Source organism: Budorcas taxicolor, chromosome 12 (genome assembly GCF_023091745.1).
Source record: "Budorcas taxicolor isolate Tak-1 chromosome 12, Takin1.1, whole genome shotgun sequence".
NCBI lineage: Eukaryota > Metazoa > Chordata > Mammalia > Artiodactyla > Bovidae > Budorcas > Budorcas taxicolor.
The window spans coordinates 21,007,605-21,031,530 of record NC_068921.1 but is presented as its reverse complement, the minus strand read 5'-3'; the positions used below and the strand labels follow the sequence as shown (position 1 = coordinate 21,031,530).

General features: G+C 35.5%; 1 protein-coding gene across 2 annotated transcripts in view; it reads left to right on the top strand.

The window, feature by feature from the left end:
* The window catches only part of INTS6 (integrator complex subunit 6), a 104,684-nt gene that overhangs the window by 11,004 nt on the left and 69,754 nt on the right, over positions 1-23,926 (top strand). For both annotated transcript variants that reach the window (XR_008200318.1, XM_052649885.1), the window contains exon 4: positions 9,849-9,938. Coding sequence is in view for 1 of the 2 variants with exons in the window: in XM_052649885.1 (XP_052505845.1) it covers positions 9,849-9,938 (90 nt within the window). In the remaining variant the exon portion in view is untranslated. The remainder of the gene's footprint in view (positions 1-9,848; positions 9,939-23,926) is intronic.

Below are 23,926 nucleotides of genomic sequence, written 5' to 3'. Positions count from 1 at the left end.
CCAGCCTAGTGGTGACTTATCAAAACTTATTCTAGGTCCTATGTACTTTTTTTTTTAATCTTAAAAGGAAATGACATTTTAACATTTCTCATCTATTAGTTTTGCTCAGATAAGCTGAAGAACATGTGAAGGTCCTTGGAAGGATTATGTCTTCTTAAAAACTTTGTTCTAGAAAGGAAAACAGTTCTGCGTATGTGAGAAAAAGTAATGTAGCCTTAGCTATTAGGTAGTGTAGTTGGACTAGTCATTGACAGGTGTTGTGCTGGCATCAGTGTTGAAGGAAAACTCTCCCTTTGTCTTAAAGCTGGTGAAGCTAGTTAGGAATGAGGAAACATCAACAGAGTATTCTGGTTATTCTGGAGTTTATAAACACTAGAAGCATCCAAACAGCTCTTCTGAGAATATTAAAAACAATTGATTATTTTTAATCATAGAAATTGAAGATGATAAGTAACCTTTGTGGAAGGTTAGACTATGAACCACAGTGGTGATTGTTACAAAGGCTGGGTCCATAAGATAATGACAGATTTTAGTACTTTTGGATTATTAGAAATAGGCAAAGTGATGTTTTTATGACTCCTGATGTAGTGCCTGAGTTTTGATGGTTTCTAATCATTTATGTACTTTGGAAGACATTAATGTAAAATTTTGAATTTTTATTGTACATTTTTGTCAATCTTATTTTTCAAACCAGTAAGTTAGAAGGAAAACCCAAGTAATTACATCCAGAACATTGGGCCTAAGTCAGGTAGTAGAAAGAGAAAAGGATCTTTTCATCTAAATTTTGTTAATCCAGAATGGATAATGTCTAATCCCAAACAAGATTATATTGAATATAAATCCTTATATAGAAAAGTTATCTTATGTTTTTAGATCTTCCATTTCAGTCTGCTGTAGTATCAAGCAAAAACATGTAGCAGTCTGTGTAGGCACCAGTCCATCCATATGTGACATCTGCTTTTCATAAGGTTCATTTCTATTGTAAAACCTTGGTGGATTCATATGTATAGTTAGGAAGTCTTGTAAAAATTTGTTTTTAACAGTAGATCCATATATTATGTGGTTAGTTTTTTGTTTCCCAAGTATGTCATCTACTTTGAAAAATTTAAATCTATAAACACTTGGGAAGGTGTTTAGTACAAGCATCTGTAAATGTTTGGATCAGAATCTAGTCAGAGTGCATTTCTAGAAATTCTTTTACTCAAGTTCATATACCTAAATGATGAATTTGGAGAAATTTAAATATTTTCTCATAAAAATATCTTACTGAAATTGGGTTGCCACAAACTCTTTCCCAGAAAACAAAAATTCCATACTTTTTTTTTTTTTTCCCCCAGAAGGAAATGGCAACCCACTCCAGTATTCTTGCCTGGAGAATCCCAGGGACAGGGGAGCCTGGTGGGCTGCCGTCTGTGGGGTCGCACAGAGTCGGACATGACTGAAGTGACTTAGCAGCTTAGCAGCAGGGCCTCTTAAAACTAATCTCGAATTTTGGTTTATCCAGTTAAATTATTTTGTGGTTGACCTTAAGCCATAGCATATGAAAAACAACATACTGTTAGTTTTTCCAGGTGCTTATCATGAATTATTTTCTTTTATTAACTTTGATACTTTACTAACTTAACTGCGATGTACTGTTTATTAGGTGGTTCTTCATTTTCACTTGTGGTCTTGAAGATACTTGTATAATAGAATGCTGAGGTTGAAGTCCATCTTTTTTGTAGGACAGCCGTTACATTTGATTCTTTTGAGAGTATATTCATAATGTGGATATTTAGAAGGAAGTGATGATAATGGTTAAATATATGATTTAATCAGACTTTTACAAATGTGATATCTGTAGGTTTGGTGGTAATCAACACCCAAGGAGATGATTTTTTTGATAAAATAGGCAGATGTGTATTTTTTTTTGGAGGTCAGATTTCCAGCATTATTGCTGTATAACTTTCCCCATCTTTGAAAATGTGTTTTCATTTCATCTTGGTGTTTATTTTTAAACTTTTTCTGTTATGTTGCTAACATTTTTAAATTTTAAATTTTATTTGTATTTTGGCTGCACCACAGTGGCTTGTGGCATCTTAGTTCCCAGACCAAACTAGGCCATCGGTAGTGAGGGTGTGGACCCTACCCACAGGACCACCAGGGAATTCCCTAACCTGTTATTATTACATATTTTGCTTAAATTAATTGTATGCAATCCATTTACTATTTCAGATACATTGAATTTATAATACTTTCCTTTGATACTCTAATACTTAGTCTTATCATTTATTGAGTTTCTAACACTTTTTTCCACAAAGTCAAGCTTGTAATTTTTCAGTTCTGATAGTGAATATTTTTTACATTGCTAGTATGGTTGACCCTTAAATGACACAAGTTTGAACTGTGCAGGTTCACTTATCATGTGGAATTTCTTACATGCTACAACTATCTGGGGGTTGGTTGAATCTGAAGTGGTGAAATTGCAGATATAAAGGGGTGACTGTGAAGTTATATGTAGATTTTTGACTCTGCAGGGGTCAGCGCCCCTAAACCTTGCATTCAAGGGTCACCTGTATTTAGTTTATTATTTCAATCAAATCCTAGGATATTGCCCCTCAGTCATTATGCTAAAATTTTTAGTTTATGCTTTAGCATATTCTAAGTACTAGATTTTTATGCATTAGCAGATTTTTAAAAAGTTTTATTTTTGAATATTAAGCATATTTTAATTTTGAAGAGTACTTGTTTTGAATATGTAATAAATGTGCATGGTTAAAAAGTTTAAGCATTAGAGAAACTTATATAGTTGCTCAACTCAGTTCTTCAGAGGCTACCGTGGTAAATCAATTTATAGTGTGTACCCTTCAGAAACCTCTTCTACATAATCAAACTTAAAAGCACTAATTTGCACTAATTTTTTAAGATGAATATCTGAATCTTTACATCAAAGATTTATTTATGCCATACCACTTGGGATCTTGACTGTAAAAGTAATAATCTGGCTGAATTCAAAAACAAACATAAAACTTGTGTTTCTGGCCTCGGAGTATTGATTTTAATGTAAGCCTGTTGGGCTGTTAGTGGCTTAAATAGTTATATTTTCTTTGGAATGTGTAATTAAGCAGTTGTGTATTCATCCCTGTAATATAATGAACCTTCTCATCCTTTAATAAACAAAAGCTAAACAGTATTACTGACAGTGAGTATTGAATAGAAAATATAATTTGCACATCAAAACTATGATTTCATAGGTCTTATTGCTAGAGTTTGAAGCTAAAAAAATGATACTGAGTTAAAAATATTAAGTATGTAAGTATTGTAAATAGATACTGAAAAAATTCTGGTTGTGATTTTCAAGTGTCTGAAGTTTGAGCAATATTGAACTAAAGAATGTTACTAATTCTGATTGACTTGTTTCACACAGTATGTATTAAAACCTTTTCTCAATTCTGTATAGTTGTAAAAGTGTTTGTTAGTATTATGATTAATAAGACTTTGGATGTGAATTGCATTCTTAGATGCTTTTCTTTTAGAAATAAGTTTAAAGTAGAGTATTTTTAATATTAATGTTTCTATATTTTTTATAGAATTGATTTTTGACAATATAAAGGGAAGTGTCAGTTTCTAAATGAATATGAGGTGGTTGCTTTATCATTTTAGGAGACATATATTGTTACTTCTTTATCTATGGTATTAGAGGAAAATAGGGTAGATAATGAATACAGGCTTCATTTCATATTTTTACTATTTATGCAGATTCCACAGAGATGTAAATAAAGGGAACTTAAAGCTTCTAGTCTTGAACTTAACTTAACAAAATTTTTAGCCACCATCCTGCTAGGTACTTGTCCAGTATATGCATGAGAACCTTTAGTGATGTACTAGTTATTTCTTAAAGCTGCCCTTTCCATTTCTCTACATTTCTACTTGTCAGTGTAATTTGCTTGAAAAGGAAGTTTTAAATAGGAAAAAAGCACAGGCTATTTCTGAAAGTTTTTGATTTTCTGCTAGGTAATATACTTTTAACCTAGACATATAACGTTTTACATCTAAACATCTTTTCTGTTGATTTCCACTGGCTATAGCTTTCTTGACATATAGCAAAATATAGCTCACTGGTGATAGATGTTGGTAAGCTGAAGATACTGTCACAGGAGAGAGTCAGAGAGCAGATCTCTGGTGTCCATTTTCCCTGTCCTGGGAAAAGTGTAACATAGACAAGCACTTGGCTGTCCTTCTGGGATTTGTTTAAAGCACTGATACCATGGTGGAGCATGGTGGCATGGAAGGAAAACTTGAACCCTCGTCCTACAGCAGAGGCAGCTACTAAAAGGTCTACTGAATGTTAGAGCTGCCTTCCTTTCACTATCACTTCAGAAGATAATAGCTAAGACAAGCTTAAGGGTACAGTAAAACTCCTGTGGCCCCTCCCCCCCACATACACATTTTCAATTTCTTGGGTAAAACTAAAAATTTTGAATCTGAGAACCAGGTTAGTTTTTATTTGAAGGAAAATTAGGCTTATTTTTACATTTAAAAAACTGTTTCTGCTGAATGCTAATAACTTGTTTTAACATTTCCAAAGCAATTTTTTTGCAAAATTGCTATAGGTTTTAGTTGGATAAATCTATTTTATTTTTATTTTTAAGGTTTTCATATTAAGATTTTTATGCCTTACTTTAACATCACAATAATGTTAAATTATTGAGAGAATATATGTGAAATGAAAGTTTTTGTGTTTATCTTTAGCAGAACTCTTACCTGAGACTTTTGGCCGATATTAAATTTAAATTTTCTAAATGACAAGATTTCCATCAATAAGTATCTCTAGAGGTAGATTTATACTTTGCACTTTATTTATTTATTTATTTTGGTTACATGTCTAGATTCTTTATGCCAAGAACCAGGGTTCTGAGAGGAGAACATGAGTTTAATTCTGCTAATGGCATAAGTAAACTTTTAGTCCCTCTACTGGCTGCCTTGGTCGTAGCAGACCTTAAATTTTATTTTTTTTCTTTTCAACTTTAAGATAAAGACTAGCTTTATGACTGAGGTGAATTTTGAGGTAAATTCTAATATGAACTGTCTCCAAATTGAGTGACTTCATAGATACCCTTATTAAGAATAAAAATGTAAAATAGTGACTCAAGTTTTGAGAATTATTAAACTTTGCTGCTGCTGCTGCTAAGTCTCTTCAGTCATGTCCGACTCTGTGTGACCCCATAAACGGCAGCCCACCAGGCTCCCCCGTCCCTGGGATTCTCCAGGCAAGAACACTGGAGTGGGTTGCCATTTCCTTCTCCAGTGCATGAAAGTGAAAAGTGAAAGTGAAGTTGCTCAGTCGTGTCCGACTCTTCGCAACCCCATGGACTGCAGCCCACCAGGCTCCTCCGTCCGTGGGATTTTCCAGGCAAGAGTACTGGAGTGGGTTGCCATTGCCTTCTCTGATTAAACTTTGCAGATTTTTGTAAAACATGAAAAAAATAATCTTGTGATACTGGCAGACAACCAAAAATGTGTTCTAGCTTGCTGGGTAAAAGATAATATCAGAGAGAGATTCCAGTTGTTTACATGCTTTTGCCAAGAGTAAACATACTAGAAAAGGCAGAGGAGGAACAGCCTAAAACTATATGTAAGAAAACTTTATTGGCACAACATGGTCTGGTCATTTTCTGCAGGATATTTTAGACATTTATGCTTAAATAAATATTAATACAATCATTTTTATATGGAGGTTGGGATAATTCTTCCCTGGGGAAATAAAGAAACCTCTCTTTGTGTGTAAATTACATTCATTAAATCATTATTCTGATTTTTATCATAGTTAATACTGTTCCTTTTCTTAGTGTGATTCTTGACTAAACTGTCTCACCTGAGAAAGGAAGGGGTCTTAGGCACAGTAGAGTTAAATGAATAAAGAGGTGAATGAGGATGGCCATGTTTTTCTTTACATTTTTCTGCCTTTGATTTTTACTTGTATTTTCAAAAATTTAAAAGTCATTAAAAGCTTTTAATATTATTTCATTTTTAAATTTGTATATATTGTGTCTGATAGTTGATTGAAGTTATAGAGTTTTCAAAAGTAAGTCATATCCACAACATTTTGTTTTACTGTGTTTTTCTTGGGGGAGTGGTATATTGATTTAATATATAGAAAAATTGATTTGGCATCACAGAACTGCAGGAAATAAGACATCACAGAGCAACAGGAAACCAAATAATGGAATAGTCCTACCATACATAGTTAACTTTACTGCAGGTAGAGTATATTAAATAAAACCAAACTGATCGTAATCCTGTAGTACTGGGGCCTTCCCTGGAAAAGAACTCGCCTGTCAATGCAGGAGACGCAGGTTCTATCCCTGGGTTGGAAAGATCTCCTGAAGAAGGAAATGACAGTCTGCTCCAGTGTTCTTGCCTGGGAAAGCTTATGAATAGAGGAGCCTCGTGGAGTCTATGAGGTCGCAAAAGAATTGGACAGGGCTTAGTGACTAAACAACAACAACTGCAATTGTAATACCATTCTTTGTTGCATGAAAATGGCACAACCCAGGTTGGTGTAGAATTGTATTCAGGAGAATTTAGCTGCTGCTATTAGGACTTTCAGATGCTTCAGAAAGACCATGCAGTTTAGAGTTGGAACCACTTTCTGGCTTTGCCAAAATCAGTTGTATGACTTAGGGTTATATCATTTAATCTCAATGATTAAACATGTTTACTTCACCAAGTTTTTAGGATCAGATGAGATAAATATAAGTGCTTATTGCTATTATCAAGTGCCTGGTAATTTTAGGCATAGAATCTGAAGAGTACAAGGCTCCAGTAAAATACCAATTACGAGCTTTGTTGTCAAGGTAGCTTTGATTTTAATGTTTAAATTTGGCTTAAATTTTAATAATTTAAAGACTTCTTGCTAAGTTTTAATACATTTGAACTTGATTTTTAGACATTATGGTTCTTAAATAAATACGTGTTTGAGTTTTTGGGTGGACAACATCATCCATGAAGTTTTTAATAACTACATCGTTTAATTATAAATATGACAAATCCTTTGGCTTTTGAAGGATAATTATGAGTGTGCTTACACAGAAATAAGAGTAGATGGTTTTCAAACTTTTGAACAGAAAATATGACTTTGATTTAGGTTAAAACATAAAGGTGACGCAGAGATACCTGTGCAAGTATTTAGCCCATGCCCTAGTGGCATTAATAGATTTGCTGATTTGTTTCTTAAAGGAAGCAAGTCAAAGTAGTTTTAGCTTAAGGATGAAAGTGAGATATAGACGAGGATGTCTTGATTTTATCTCCTTTTGCCAAATTATATTTGTAGCCAAATAGGATATTTGTAGAGGAGAGGAGAGTTATTGTATGTCCATTGGTACATACTTTTATTATGTATGAGAATAGAGATTATGTATCATGCATCTAACAGTTCTTGATGTAGAGTAGTCAGTCAGTGTTTGAATGGCAAACATGAATGGACAGTGGATGACTGGATGGACATAAGTAGGAAGGAGGTGGAATATTCTTACTGCCTAGTGTAATAAGTTTGGGAAGCATTCATTTATATTGCAGTAAAGGTGACTTCTGTATTTTTTGAAGCTTGTTGACGTTTGAGTAATTCTGATTGGCTCTGTGAACTTGGACAGGTCTATATTAGGCTATAATCAGTGATTTAAGTGTCCAGTGCTTAAATATTGTGTGCTCAGTGCTGAGGAAGAATGATGACATGATCCTTCCCTTCCGTGATTCAAACACAGGAAACAATAGCAAACAAAACAAGATGGTGTGTTTTTTAAAAGTATAGTAAAACTGTGTTAACAAAATTTACCATCTTAACCATTTTGAAGGGTAGAGTTCAATGGTGTTAAGTATATTCACGTTATTGTGTGAGATGTAATATATTTAAAGTGAACATAAGGAACAGATGCATATTGTAGGGAAGTATATTCAAAATATACTCCATGAAAGCACTACCAGGTCTAGTTTTATTTGGGGAAATGTTTATGTTTATATTTTTATTTAAGTTTGAAAACTATCACTATTAAAATTTGGAGAGGGAAAGGGTGAATTAGTCAAGGCCAGAGTAATCAGGGAAAGTTTTAAGGCAGGAGAGGAAGGCTTAAACTGGGCCTTAAAAAATGAGGAATTAGATGGGTTGTGGGCAGGGAAAAGGAAAAGCATTCTTCATGAGGGAACCCATGAAAGCTCAGAGGTTGGGAATGAACACTATCTGTTAATAGATTGAAGAGATCATCTGTGTTAAGAGAATTTATTGTGTATGTTGGGGGTGAATGGTGTGAGAGGCAGCATAGTAATGTAATGTTTTCCAAAATGTGTTCCATCTCCCATGATTGTTGTAGAGGAAGGGAGGGAAATCACATCTGTCTCCTGCAAGGTTCTAGGAACATTTGAATGGAACTGCATTTGAAAGCCTTTAGAGGTGATTCCAACATATTTTAATTTGATCTGACCAGAAGACGTTTTCTGTACTTGGAACCATTGTTTCTTGGACACTAGTTTGAAAAATGTTTATGTCATATACATTTACACTTTCTTGACTTGATCAAGAAGTTTAATATACTGAATACCGCTTGCTCCCCCTTTATGATTAGGCTATAATCACAGTGACTATATGTGGAAAGTGTTTGTAAACTCAGTCTACAAATGAGTATGTGCTGTAATCTGCTAATAACTGAGAGTTACATAAATGTAAGGGGAATGTTACAGAACTATAAAATATTACAGGCTACATCCTTGCTGTTCTGTGTGTGGTCGGTGGACATTAGTGTTTTCCTCTCTCCTAGCCTGCTATCTTGTTAGAAATGTGAAACCTTAGTCTTTGTCCCAGATCTGCTGAACCAGAGCTTGCGTTTTGTTAAGATCTCCAAGTGATCCATATGCATGTTAAAATGTGCATGTGACACATGCTGTTTTGTGTTGTGTCCAGCAACACTTCTTTCTGTCCTTTCTTGAGCACTGTTAGTAGCAGAGAATTCGATACCTTTGATTTAAATATAGTGTTTTCCCTCTCTACCTTCTACGTTTGGTGATGGTTTTGTCTTAAAAAGTTACACAGAATGTGCTTCAGTATTGCAAATGAGAGCCATGTATGTATAAAATATAAGTTAATGTTTACCTGAGTCCCTAACAGAATCTGTCACCTAGAATTGATCATAGTGTTAGTGACTTGGCCAGAGATTTGAGTGGAAGTTAGTGAAGTTGATTCGCCTTAACTGTAGAGCATTTAAGAGCTCTGTGCCATTGTTTCATTGTCTATGCTGCTGCTGTTTTTTTTTACTCCTCTGGCCAAGCAATTTCTTTACATTGCCATCCTTCTTAATTTTGACGTTTCATATTGGACTGTTTTGCTAAGCTCAGGGCAAGCCTAGTGTTTCTCTGGATCTAGCTCGTGGAGCCCTTCCATCTCTGTACTGGATCACTTGGCTAGATACTTTGATTCTAGGCATAGATTACTTGTTAAATGTTGAGAAAGTTAAAATTGTTTTAATTTATAATATCTAAATATGTCAAATCATTAGAATTGAACCGTTGGGTCCCTTTTAAGTTATGTACTTTTAGTTACTTAAGTATAGATGCTCACTGTAAAAATTAATACAGTACAAAAATGTAGAAAGAAGTGAAAAATCCATTTTTTCCTCTAATTTCAACCCTTCAAGTTAACCCCTGTTTAGTTTATGTTTCCTTCTGAACCTTTTTGAAAATGTACAAAAGGTATAGTTGTAAATAAGATTTAAAAACAAGAAAAGAGGATTTATATACTGTTCGGAAAATTGACTTTTTACTCAGAAAAATTAAGCTCATTTTTAGATCTTAATATGAATAATGTGTTTTTTTGACTTCAGGGAAGAAACCCCTTTTTTTTGGAGCCAGCAATAATTATTACAATTACTGATGGGAGCAAGTTGACTACTACCAGTGGAGTCCAGGATGAGGTAAGTTATGTTTGTATCAGCCTGGGTTATGCAAAGGCGTTTGGAACATTTTAGTTGTGTGCGCATTGTAGGGCATTGAAACCTTAGCTAGGGTCTCTACTCGATGCAGTCTGGACTCATCTGGCTCCTAGAACTCATTTACCTTCTCTGTTGTTTGTAGCACTGGCCTCTAACTTTTCTTGAATAGGAATCCCTTCGGTGAAAAATTTTGGAGCTACCACCCATCTCAACTGTATGTGTATTTTTGAGTTTATGTGAGGGTCACAGGGTCAGTTACAGTAAAATGAGTTCTTACTTTGAGTCTCAAAAAATGGATGCAGCATTTCAATAATCGCTTTTTACTTCAGTGGATTGTCGTGTGCACTCCACTGTGGAGACTCCTAGACTAGAGTGCAGCAAAGCCAAGAGATGGCTAAGGCTAGGAAAAGTGAAGGTTTTTGGACATTTTAATTCTTAGTCAAATACTGTATAAATAAGTGAGAGCTAGTCTCACGTATTCTTTGATAGCATGCATTGTGCAGAGTTGGGTGTGTGTAGTGTGATAAGTTCAGTGCAAGGCATTCATCTTTTAAGATGTTTTTACTGTAATATTTGAACTGCTCTTGAATATTGTGTTTGTTATTAAAATGGGTTGGTATAGAAAGGAGGTGGTTTAGGCTATTCTCTTTACTGCTTACAGTTGATTTAGAATCTTAATTTTAATTCTCACTGTATTTACAAAGGGTGTAAGTAGGAAAAGTGTAGTTTTTAAGTTCAGTAATTTTTAGAAATACTTTGATTTGTGTGACATTGTGGAGTGCAAATTGGATATACAGTCCAGACACATGGGTATCTAGTCTTTGTTCAACTACTTTCTAGCAATGAAGTTTGTACCTAGCATCCCTAAATCTCTGTACTTGTCCATAAATAAATTCTTGCCTTACCTCATAGGGTTGTCGAAAGACTGAAATGAAATGATGTGAATGAAAGTACTTGGTAGGCTCTAATGAAAAGAACACTGTGTAATTCTACCATGAAGCTTTAGAACTAGTATAGAATCGGTATTTCCTGATCTTGACTTGGGGGGAGGAGAGCCAGATTTATTTTGTTTGAACAGTTGATGTTGAAGGGGAATTTAGGATATAATTCACAGAAAAGCAGTTGAAAAATTAGGTAGATTAAGATTTGTAATTAAATAATTTATAGACATAGCTATGAAATGCTCCATAGTTGACATTAATGGATTTGGGGGCTTTCTTAAACTTTGGTCTGTATAGCCAGTTATATCTGCCATTTTTCAGAAACAGACATTGATTGTATACGTTAAGAGTGAACAGGTTGTTTAACTTCAATTTGAAAATTTCTATTTTTTCCCACTTTGCCTTCCTTTTGAAAAATTTGAATGAGTAATCAGATCAGAAACACTATGATTTTGTTTTGTAGTTATGATTGCTACAAAGGTATTTTTCTTTTTTATTTATATTTTACATTTATATGAAGTATTCCTCCATGTGAGATTATCTGTTCAGGGTGCTCTGTCTTACCACCTTTGTAGAAATTCCCTTTGGAGTACAGTATATTTTGTTCCCGTATATCTGGATCTGCTTTGTTTGTGATAATTTGTTTTAGCTTTACAAAATATCTTGAAATATGGATATGGAAATTGGAATTGCTCACCTTTTGTGCTAGGTCCTTGGGAGAGATACTGGAGAAGTAGAACTCTGTGTTTATAGTAACCTAAAACTCATTCCTAGTAAGGTTGGGAAGATTTTCCTGTGGGCCAGGATCTTACCTTTTAGTGCTGTTGTATCTTCCATGGTAGTTAGCATAGTACTGAGAACAAGGCTTAGATTTAAAAAGTATTAAAAAGATATAGATACTGCTATGTTGAGTCTGATACTCAAAATCAAAATTGATCACAACTTCTTATCTGAGATAGACAATTCATTTGTTATGAGGCAAAGATTTATTTTGGATATGCTGTTGGAGCATAGGTCTATGAGTTGTTTTGGGTTTCAAGTTTAGGAGTTTCTTTGGTCATCTGCATGTTGGGTTCTTAATATTCCAACAAGACTCACTTTGAGGGCCAGAGAATGTATCCTGTATGTGTTTATTGTGGAAGGTTAATTTTTTGCTGAGATGTGAAATACTTGCCTCTTTTAGTCCAAATAATTAAATAATGTGATTCATTTTGAGGACAATTATCAATTTATAAAAGGTATAAAGATGCTTTTCAGTTTGTTCATTTTTTTGTGAGTGTGTGTGTGTGTGTTTATATGATCTGTATTGTAATTTTTACTAGGAAATAACAAGCAGAATATTGCCTTTGCCTCTTTTTCTTCAGTCCTCTTAACCTTTACCTTTGGCAAAACTTGATTCTTTTTAAAGATTTATTGAATGAGTGAGTATTGATAATTTCCACATTAGATATGTGTATATAATTCTTGAGTAGCTGTGACTGCTGTTGATGTGACCTGTTACTGTTTATAGAGTTGTGCATCCCACCCATACAATGCCCTTTGCTCAAAGTTCTGTTATCTCACATACTGTATTTGGTCTGTTCTGCTAGTGCTATTTTCCAGTAATAAGTGTTCCTGCTGCTTTGAAATTATCCTTATGGCATTTTACTTTTAATTTTACAAATGAGGAAATTGAGATCTGGGGAGGCAAAGTTATTTGCTCAAGATTACAACATTTATTATTGCCAAACTCTGGATTAGAATTGATCTAAATTCCAAAGACATCCCAACCCGCTCCAGACCCATTGCTTTTCCCCTGATGCTATCTGCTGTCTTTCTGTTTAAATCTGTTACTGTATGTTCTTGAAATTTGCATTCTATTTACCTGATTTACTGTTGTCTGCTTCCCCTCTCTGTACATTTGTGACCTGGGTATTATGTTACTGTTCTCTAAGTGTCCCTTGAATGACCATTATGACCAGGGCATTTCTAGGTAGTGAAGATTACAAAGATGAATAGGGTGGGTTTCTGGTTCGTAAGTTCACAGTCTTAAGGGGAAGGATTGTCTGTTAAACGGTTTTATGAATGATAGAATAGAGATGCATACTAGGTGTATGGAAGCACTAAAGGACGAGAGGAGGGTTAATATTACCTATCCTGTGCATGTATCAAATCCTGTACAATGTAAATTTTTATAGTCATTTTAATTTTGATTAAATTCAAGGATCTTGTGATTCCTTATAGGATGTGGCTCATAGATTATGTCTGTGAAAGTTATAGAGGAACTTGGTACAAAGTTGTTTTGAGCCTAGAAAATAGTTCATGGAAAAACTTGGTGCCATATTGCCTCCTGACCTGGCTAAATTTGTACAGGCCAGAATGATGTAATTACTTATAACTTGTTTGTCAAAATAATAAGAGGGATACTATTTCCTCTATGACAGGTCATCATTTAGCAGTGTGTTAGGAGTTAGAAGAGAAACAGCATGTGTTATGGACGAAACTTCTGAGCTGTGTAACATCATTTTACTTTAATTTATGATTTTAATTATCTTTTTTGGCCTTATTTAATGAAAATCCAGGCCATTGTCTTGAGTTGTTCATGAGTGTGTTTTTAGTGTAGTGTTTTTGGATAACTGTAGAAATGTTGATGATGGCTTATGGTAGAAGAATATGTGTGTATCTTTTGACTTTTTTTCTTTTAAATGTAGTTATTTGATAATTTTTTTTTTGCAGTGTTTTCATTTATGAGGTAGGAGTTAGGTGGGACCTTGAATTCTGATACATGAGAAATCTGTGTATTTCTTATTGCCATAGTCATCTTCGGTGTTGATAAGCATACTTGTGGTCAAATACTTCTAGTATCATTCATCATGTTATGTTACTAATGTATCAGATGTTTTGGTAGACTCACCAAATTATAATCAGAGTTACTGAAAAAAATTTTCTGGCTTTTATTGCTTGAGAACATCTTTAATACTCTTTTGCAATGGAAAAGTCTTCTGTGCTATGATTCCAGGAACACGTGGTTAACTATATTGCTCAATAAAGTAGCCAGAAGAAATCCTGCCAGTCCCTTCTTGGTGATGAATGACATTCCAGGATCATGTAGCAGTTATTTTTCTCTTCCTTGAAAGTGCTAATAGTAGTGTTACCTTTCAGATATTGAGATTTGCTGAAGACTCTTTGCATCTCTTTATCAATGTTGTGATTGCCCTAGAGGCTAACGTTTTAGAGAAGATATTTGCAGTCAAAACAACCTATTGGCTTTTGACATAAAAAGTTTTGCCTTCTTGTGAGTTTTCCATCTTTTAAAGACAAACTAGGGCAGCTACTTTTATAACTTCTTGAAAGAGTACTTGTTTGTAGAAAGAGAAATGTCTGAGTAAGCTCAACTGTGTATTAAAGTGGCTGTCCTTTGTGATCTTATCTTTCATTTTTTCAGTTCTCAAAAGTTGCTGCAGAAGTGCCATCAGTCTTTGAGATGTGGACTGGTATTAGTGATTTTTCTGGATCATTCTGGGTAATACAGAATGAATTTACCTTTTATAAGGATAATCTATAGTTAGGATCTATAATTGCAGTTTGCATTTAACTCTTCATGTTGTGTAATGTTTAAAAGACAATCCAGAATTTTAAAATGTTTCTACTGTCTGAAATCAGAAACCACATCTCCATCCCCCGTGCCCCCATAAAGTATTTTTGTTTCACTAAAGTTACCAAATATGTGCCAGAAGCTGTTGAAACTATTTTAATCATGTAAAGATTTTTAGACACATATTTTAAACAGTTGTTTCTCAGTACACTTAGAGTTTGGGACACTTTTATTTTTATTTTTTTCTTTTTCAAAAAGACTTCTAAGGAATCTTGAAGGGATGTTATTGTAGTATGGTAGAATGTATTAAACAGATCTGTGTATAAATGTGTTTCTGAGTTTTCATTATCAAGATTAGCTCCTGTCTTACTGATTCAGATGTTCTGAACATATGTTTAACATGACCAAATATGTTCAGTTCATTTCAGTGTCTCAGTCATGTCCGACTCTTTGCGACCCCATGAATTGCAGCACGCCAGGCCTCCCTGTCCATCACCAACTCCCGGAGTTCACTCAGACTCACGTCCATCGAGTCAGTGAGGCCATCCAGCCATCTCATCCTCTGTCGTCCCCTTCTCCTCCTGCCCCCAATCCCTCCCAGCATCAGAGTCTTTTCCAATGAGTCAACTCTTCGCATGAGGTGGCCAAAGTATTGGAGTTTCAGCTTTAGCATCATTCCTTCCAAAGAAATCCCAGGGCTGATCTCCTTTAGAGTGGACTGGTTGGATCTCCTTGCAGTCCAAGGGACTCTCAAGAGTCTTCTACAACACCACAGTTGAAAAGCATCAATTCTTTGGCGCTCAGCTTTCTTCACAGTCCAACTCTCACATCCATACATGACCACTGGAAAAACCATAGCCTTGACTAGACTGACCTTAGTCAGCAAAGTAATGTCTCTGCTTTTCAATATGCTATCTAGGTTGATCATAACTTTTCTTCCAAAGAGTAAGCATCTTTTAATTTCATGGCTGCAGTCACCATCTGCAGTGATTTTGGAGCCCCCCAAAATAAAGTCTGACACTGTTTCCACTGTTTCCCTATCTATTTCCCAAGAAGTGATGAGACCAGATGCCATGATCTTCGTTTTCTGAATGTTGAGCTTTAAGCCAACTTTTTCACTCTCCACTTTCACTTTCATCAAGAGGCTTTTTAGTTCCTCTTCACTTTCTGCCATAAGGGTGATGTCATCTGCATATCTGAGGTTATTGATATTTTTCCTGGCAATCTTGATTCCAGCTTGTGTTTCTTCCAGCCCAGCATTTCTCGTGATGTACTCTGCATAGAAGTTAAATAAGCAGGGTGACAATATACAGCCTTGACGTACTCCTTTTCCTATTTGGAACCAGTCTGTTGTTCCATGTCCAGCTCTAACTTTTGCTTCCTGACTTGCATATAGGTTTCTCAAGAGGCAGGTCAGGTGGTCTGGTATTCCCATCTCTTTCAGAATTTTCCACAGTTTATTGTGATCCACAGTCAAAGGCTTTGGCATAGTCAATAAAGCAGAAATAGATATTTTTCTGGAACTCTCTTGCTTTTTCGATGATCCAGCGGATGTTGGCAATTTGATCTGTGGTTCCTCTGCCTGTTCTAAAACCAGCTTGAACATCTGGAAGTTCATGGTTCATGTATTGCTGAAGCCTGGCTTGGAGAATTTTGAGCATTATTTTACTAGCGTGTGAGATGAGTGCAATTGTTAGTCTCTATTAATTCAACTTTCCAGGAACATTTAATAAGAATTTGTTGGATGTAGATCATTCACATTTTCTTTTGTACACATATTTTTGGTCCTGTTCTCTCAACCCTTTAACTTCTGGTATGCTATAGAAATGTATATATTATCGACAATTATTAATATTTGAAAATGTTATTATAAAAATGCACAGTTAAAAAGGTTGATGATATATTTTAATACTGTAATGAATTTTCAATAATTCACATTTGCAATACTCTTTTTTTTATTTTTTATTATTTATTTATTTATTTATTTTTAAATATTAAAATCTTTAATTCTTACATGTGTTCCCAAACATGAACCCCCTTCCCTGCAATACTCTTAAAATATATCTTTTTCAAAGTCAGACTCTTACGGATTTGAATTTGAAATCAGCAAAGAATAACTCTAAGGATTGCCTCTAGACAACACTATGATAGAATAATTAAAAAGAAATGCTGGCTGATCACTCTTTAGTGAAGTTGTATGGCTGCAATTACTAATGTATTATCTAGAATTCTGTATTAAGCTATACCAAAATAGTTTTTATTCAGTGTGAGGCAACTTTACCCTGCATTTATTAGCCTGTCAGAACCAATAAGCAAAAGCAGTCCCACACATGTAAGGAAAATTTCATTTGCAGACGTTTCTATATTTCTGATTCTAGCTCTTCCATATATAAATGACTGATATTTAGAAAAGTAGTTTTCAAATGGCTGCATCAAAACCACCTGAGTGTTTTATAACATGTACATACCTCAGCTCTAGTTTTGGAAATTTTGGTTCCATTGATCTGGGTAGTGACCTGGGAATCTGTACTTTTTTCCGTGTGTCCACATTGATTCTCATGCACAGTCTGGTTTGGAAGCCATAGTTTCAGAACATAACTAAGACTACAAATAGATACGTTTTTAAACTACAAAAAAAAAAAAAACACACATGTGAAAATAAACGACTTTAACAAAGCAAGATAAAACTGTTTTTCATGCACATGTCTAACAATACATGTGGCTTCCCATGTGGCTCAGCTGATAAAGACTCTGCCTGCAATGCGGGAGACCTGGGTTCAGTCCTTGGGTTGGGAAGATCCCCTGGAGAAGGGAAAGGCTACCCACTCCATTATTCTGGCCTAGAGAATTCCATGGATTCTGTAGTCCATGGGGGTTGCAAAGAGTTGGACACAACTGAGCGACTTTCACTAGCAATGTTTTGTTTAAAAATTGACTCTTGACCTTTAGAATTGTTAAACTTGGGAATTGGGTGTCTGAAGGGTATGGAATAGGTCTTCTATGAATACATTCTTTATTGTGTTTGGTATAACTTAGAATCTGTTATTGGATAGCTGTGACGTAACCTCTGTACTGAGTGTAGTCTAGTTGCTACATACTGTGTGCTCTGTTGAAGAGGATGCCCAGACCCTGAGACCAAGATGGGGAGGACAGGGGAAAAGAGGGGAGTATTAGTTCATGTTTCATACTATTGGTTATTTGGCTTAGGAGTTTTTATCTAAAGGACTATATAGTTTTCTGTCTTTGTTATTCCTTAATTCCTGATTTGGATGTTTGTAATTAGCATTATTTTAAAAAGTGATATGTACATAGAGCTGGTGATAGTTAACCTTAATTTTTACTTACTAGAGAGTTGCTGCTAAAATACCCTTCTGTAATGAATAGTTCCAGTTTTGAATGCTTAAAGTATATTTTAGATTAATTCAGCAATAATTTTTCTTGCACTGCATAGTGACTTTGGTTTGTGTGTAAGAATAGTGGCATACCATACATTTATATTTAGTATTGCTGTAGTCTGAGTACTGAGGACACAAAGATGGAATTAGCAAGGCTTTTGCCCCTAGACAACATTATCTTTGAAGATAGGAAAGTAAATAAGCATTTTTAATACTCCAAGATAAGTCTCATGGCAGAAATAAAGCGAGCAGCTAAGTTCTGAGGAGTAAGGAATAGAGCCATGACACTGCAGGAAGAGGGAACAGTGTGTACAAAGGTATGGAAACAGTGTATTGGAAGGTGGTAAATTATATAATGGGAGTGTGGTCATTGTAGGGAGGAGTGTGTGCTTAAAATGCATGTAGAGGCCAGGTAACCACCCTCAGGAGGTGATTTTGTTAACATGTGCCTAGGAGGTACTGAAGATGTTAAGCAGATGAGTCACATGGTAGTAAGTGTACTTTGCTGGAACGTGAAAGAAGATAAGAGTTGAAGGATGGTAAACTGGGAAGAATTAGCAGACTATCAATACACGCAATAACCCAGGAAAAACATGGAATGTGCTGAAACGAAGCCAGTGCCTGTGTAGGAAGAGAAACCTGAGTCAGGTATGCTAGGCAGGACCTAAAACAAAGCATTTGACAGGGTTCTGAACAGGGTCCATGCTTGGATTTCAGAGGGTTCTGTGAATTACCTGAAATCTTTATCCAGATATTATCTAGATGTGTATGCATATTTTTGTGGGGGACACAGGTCAAGCTTTAACCATATTTTCAGACAAGTGAAAACAGAATATCATAGTTTAATAATATTTTGAGGTTTCCAACATGGAAATCTGTGTGGGTTTGGTAGTAGTAACTGAAAGTGGGAATATGGGATAAGCAGTAGAAAAGAATCTAAAATAATTGTTTGATAAAGTATCATTTTTAGGGTACAGATGTATTAAAGGAGTTAGGAGCAACTTCTAAGACAATAAACATAAAGACTTTTCTTGCCTTTTAACGTTATGTCTTAGGAAAAGTAATTTGTATTTAAAACCAGAAATAAGCAGAATTTTATCTTTGGATTCTGATAGAATTTTTGGTTTGAAGCAGATTCAGTTCAGTTCAGTTCATTTGCCCAGTTGTGTCCGACTCTTTGTGACCCCATAAATTGCAGCACACCAGGCCTCCCTGTCCATCGCCATCTCCCGGAGTTCACTCGAACTCAGGTCCATCGAGTCAGTGATGCCATCCAGTCATCTCATCCTCTGTCTCATCCTCAGCCATCTTCTCCTCCTGCCCTCAATCCTTCCCAGCATCAGAGTCTTTTCCAGTGAGTCAACTCTTTGCATGAGGTGGCCAAAGTACTGGAGTTTCAGCTTTAGCATCATTCCTTCCAAAGAAATCCCAGGGCTGATCTCCTTTAGAATGGACTGGTTGGATCTCCTTGCAGTCATTTTATTATTTATCAGATCTTTGAGTTGTTTTGTTTAAAGCTGTAACGTAAGCATCTTTTAAGTGCTTATTTTAAACAAGCGTGAAGATTAATATTCATAATGCTAGGACAAGAGCACTGTATGTGTGTGAGGGGTATTCCTTGTAGTAGTGTCAAGTCATCTATAAAGAGGATGGAAACTTAATTCCTTTTCTGTTCAACAGTATGTAATTTAAGAATACTAGTAGATTGGCTTTGACTCCACTGACAGTTTTCTGCCAATTAAACTCAGTTCAGGTCTACCTGTTAGGTGTATTTCATGCCTTTCTAAGTCAGATTACAATTTGAGAGCATGAAAAAGCTGAAAACTTGGACTTCTGTTGGGACACATTTGCCTAAGCCTGAGGCTGTTAGTTTTTTTTGTAAATACCTTCATTATGTTATTTAGGTGTGTTCCATAAATAATTATTATACATAACTTCCACTTTGAAGCTTTCTTTTCAGGTGTAATACAACAGATTTACAGTTTTTTAGACTTGCATATTAGGAATAAACGTTGTGCAGTGATTGGAACGATACTGAAACTGATCTACTTCAAGGCAAGGCTACATTTTGACCTAGACAAGGCTGTTTTGGTATATTTTTCCCCACGTTCTGTCTTTCCAGGTTGAATTACTGATTTTTTCCCCCTTTCTTTTGTTTGTTGTGGTTTTGATGTTTTTTTTCCTTTCAGCTAAAGGAGCAGTCCAGTGGTTTTCAAGAAGTGCCAAAGTGCACTGACTGTCTCACGATGACTGGTGCCTCAGGGAGGGTCGTGATTCCTGGATACAGGATCGACCTGGTCCTGGATGTCACTTCAAGCAGTCAGATCGTGGGGAAAAGCCTTGTCTAATGGCTAGCCTTCCTCAAAAGTCTGATGCTAGTCATCTCGGAAGGCCTCAGAAAGAGCCTTAAAGGTGAGCAGAGTAGAGTGTAGTTCTCTCTGGGGGCTGTGACTATTTGTCGGAGAACATGATTCAACACAGAATGACAATCCTAACCTGAAAAATCCAGGTTCAGTTGGTAAATTCAATTTATAAATTTGTTGAGCATGGCAGTCAGACCTCAACTTTTGAGTTATTAGAAACCACCTTCTAACCTTAAGGACCTATAAAAGGAGGAATGTGGTATTTCCTGGGTCCTTCAGGATCTTAGGTTAGTATCTGTTGTCTTAAATGGAAACAGCCTATAATCACAGCTAAGGAACACTTTTGTTACAAAAGCACTTTATGTTAAGTACCTGTGGATTTAAAAAAAAAATGTAGTGAAGTATTCCATTAGCTTGTATGTTTCAGTCAGTTCAGTTCAGTCGCTCAGTTGTGTCCGACTCTTTGTGACCGCATGAATTGCAGCACGCTAGGCCTCCCTGCCCATCACCATCTCCTGGAGTTCACTCAAACTCATGTCCATTGAGTCGGTGATGCCATCCAGCCATCTCATCCTCTGTCGTCCCCTTCTCCACCTGCCCCCAGTCCTTCCCAGCATCAGGGTCTTTTCCAGTGAGTCAACTCTTTGCATGAGGGGGCCAAAGTATTGAGTTTCAGCTTTAGCATTAGTCCTTCAAATGAACACCCAGGACTGATCTCCTATAGAATGGATTGGTTGGATCTCCTTGTAGTCCAAGGGACTCTCAAGAGTCTTCTCTAACACCACAGTTCAAAAACATCAATTCTTCGGCACTCAGCTTTCTTCACAGTCCAACTCTCACATCCATACATGACCACTGGAAAAACCATAGCCTTGACTAGATGGACCTTCGTTGGCAAAGTAATGTCTCTGGTTTTTAATATGCTATATAGGTTGATCATAACTTTCCTTCCAAGGAGTAAGCGTCTTTTAATTTCATGGCTGCAATCACCATCTGCGGTGATTTTTGAGCCCCAAAAATAAAGTCTGACATTGTTTCCACTGTTTCCCTATATGTGTAATCATGTATCAATTATATATCAGGCATTTGGGCTTCAGGACTTAGGGCAAATTGGGATTTGATTTATCTGTTACACTGATTTTTTAAAAACCATAGGCACTTTTGAAGCAGTTCAGATATATGTAATACATATTTTATTGCATTCAACTTGAAGAATCAGTACTATCTGCATCGTTTGAATTACATTTTTAACCTCATAGAAGATTCCTTAGAGATGTTTTGAGCATTTGGGTTTGAAAAATGTTTCATTCTAGGCCTCTTTCTCTGTGCTTTGAAGCACTTACAGAACCCGGTTGTTCATATAATAATTTTGATTACTAAGTTTTCAAGTAAACTCTAAAACTTGTCTGTCCTAATAAGATTTACTAGGTTTTTTCTTTAAAAAATTTTTTTAAATTGAGTCATTTGTTAGTTAATAATAATAATAATAATAATACTGTGGACATGCACCATCCCTAATGTATGTACATTTTTATATTTAGTAATTTTGTATCACTGATGTATTAATATTAGAAAGCATACACAAAAATAGAAGTTTTGAAAGATGAGATGAAAAAACTTACATATAGGCAGTTGTGATATTTTCTTTCCCTTCACCGTGTATCATGATGTAATTCCGGTTGGCAAATTCTTTTTAAAGGCCAGATAGTAAATATTTTAGGCTTTTCAGCCCATATGGTCTCTGTTGGAACTACTCAGCTCTTGCTGTTGTAGGGTAAAAGCAGCCACAGACAATACTGAGATAAATGAGTGTGGCTGTTTTCAATTAAAATCTTATTACTGAAACAGGCTGTGGGCTGGATTTGGCTGGAGGACCCTAGTTTGCTGACCCCTGGAGTATCCCCTGTTTCGTAGACCACTGCCCTAGACCTTGCAGTTGTGTTACACTATGTCTGCTAGGTCCTTCTGCCTTCAGTCTTAAGAGTACAGTGGATCTTCCTTATTGAAGTGAGCAGAAGAACGTTAGCAATTAGAACATATTGTTTAATTGAACAGATACTTATTGAAAACCAGTGATGTTCAGACACAAGGTTAGGTGCTGGGATGAGTTTGGTAAGAGAGAGAGGTAAACAGTTAAGGCATGGTGTCAGAAATAATTTGATTATAGCACATACTGCTGAGAAAGTGAGGCTGGTGCTGGGAAATGGTATATTAAGTTGGACTTTGAAAACTTAATGAAAGTTTGTAAAGTAGATGAGTATGAGGAAATAAAAGGTGATAGAAGAGAGCATTGGAGAATATATACCTCAGTAACTGATTGTTGGCAGAGTGTTCAAGAAAGAAGCAGCAGGGAATGAGACTGGACAGGTCGGCATGGCCCATAGTGTGCTCTGCCGAGGAGGGTGGACTTTGCCTTATAGGTTGATGGTAATAGCTGAAGAGATTTTAGTAGAGGAAGAAGTGATTGGATTTGGATTTTAGAAAGACCGTGGCAGTGGTGTGGAGTATACAAGGAGTAACTATTCTGGGTAGCCTTTTTTTTTTAAGCCTCTTTATAAAAGAGATCACAGATTGTTTGTGGGTTGTTTTATAATCAGGCAGAAGGTAAACTTGGAATACTGTTTAACAACGAAAATAAATGAACTGTTAACATGCTACAGGGTGGATGAACCTCCAAGATGTTATCCTAGGTGTGAAAGGCCCCATGTTGTATGATTCTGTTTTTTTAAGGAATGTCCATAAAATAGATTAGTGGCTGCCTGGGAATGGACCGGGGACTGACTGCAGATGGAAATGAGGAATCTTTTCATGGTGTTGGGAATAATGTAAAACTGGATGATCTAAAAATGATCTAAAAATTTACACCACTTTGTAAATTTACTAAAAATAATTGGATTGAACACCACTTTTCCTTTCTTTAACTTGTAGTTGATTTACAGTGTTGTGCCAATCTCTGCTGTATAGCAAAGTGACTCAGTTTTATATGTATATACATTATTTTAAAAATACTCTTCTTCATTATGATTTATTGCAAGAGATTGGATATAGTTTGGATTGGACACTTTTAAAACTGGTTGCGTTTTATGGTAGGTAATTATAGCAATAATACTAAAAAATTAGACCTCACTTTTGAAATTTGTTGGAGTAAAACATACTGTTGATTCTCAAGTAATTGCTCTTTCCTCTGAATAAATTATTGATCTTACACTGCTGGAACAAAAAAATAAAAAGGTGTTTTTTCCTCTTTAAGAGTATACACTGCAACTATAGAGTTTAACTGTAGGAACTAGCAACTAAATCAGGTTGTTACTAAATCTTACTGAATACACTTTGACTTTTATGGTTAAATTTTTCCTTTCCTTATTAAATATCATATGAGGAGAACCATCTTAAATACAGTATTGGATAATTCTCAAAAGCTAGAAGTAGCCTAAAGGAAGTTTACTTCTCTTTTTTTCCCAAGGAAAGAATTGCTAAAGAAAGAACCTGATGATTTAAAATTTTAAGTTTTTTCTTCAGTCTTAACATAGGAAATAAATAGAATACAGAGCAATTGGAAAATAGTTAATTTCACTCAATAAATATTTATTGAGGCCCTACTGTGTGCTAGGTACTGTTTCTTAATAAATAAATTGTGAAAGTTTCTCATTATGTGCTTTTATTCCTGGCTGCCAAAATTTATGAGGTTCATTGTAGT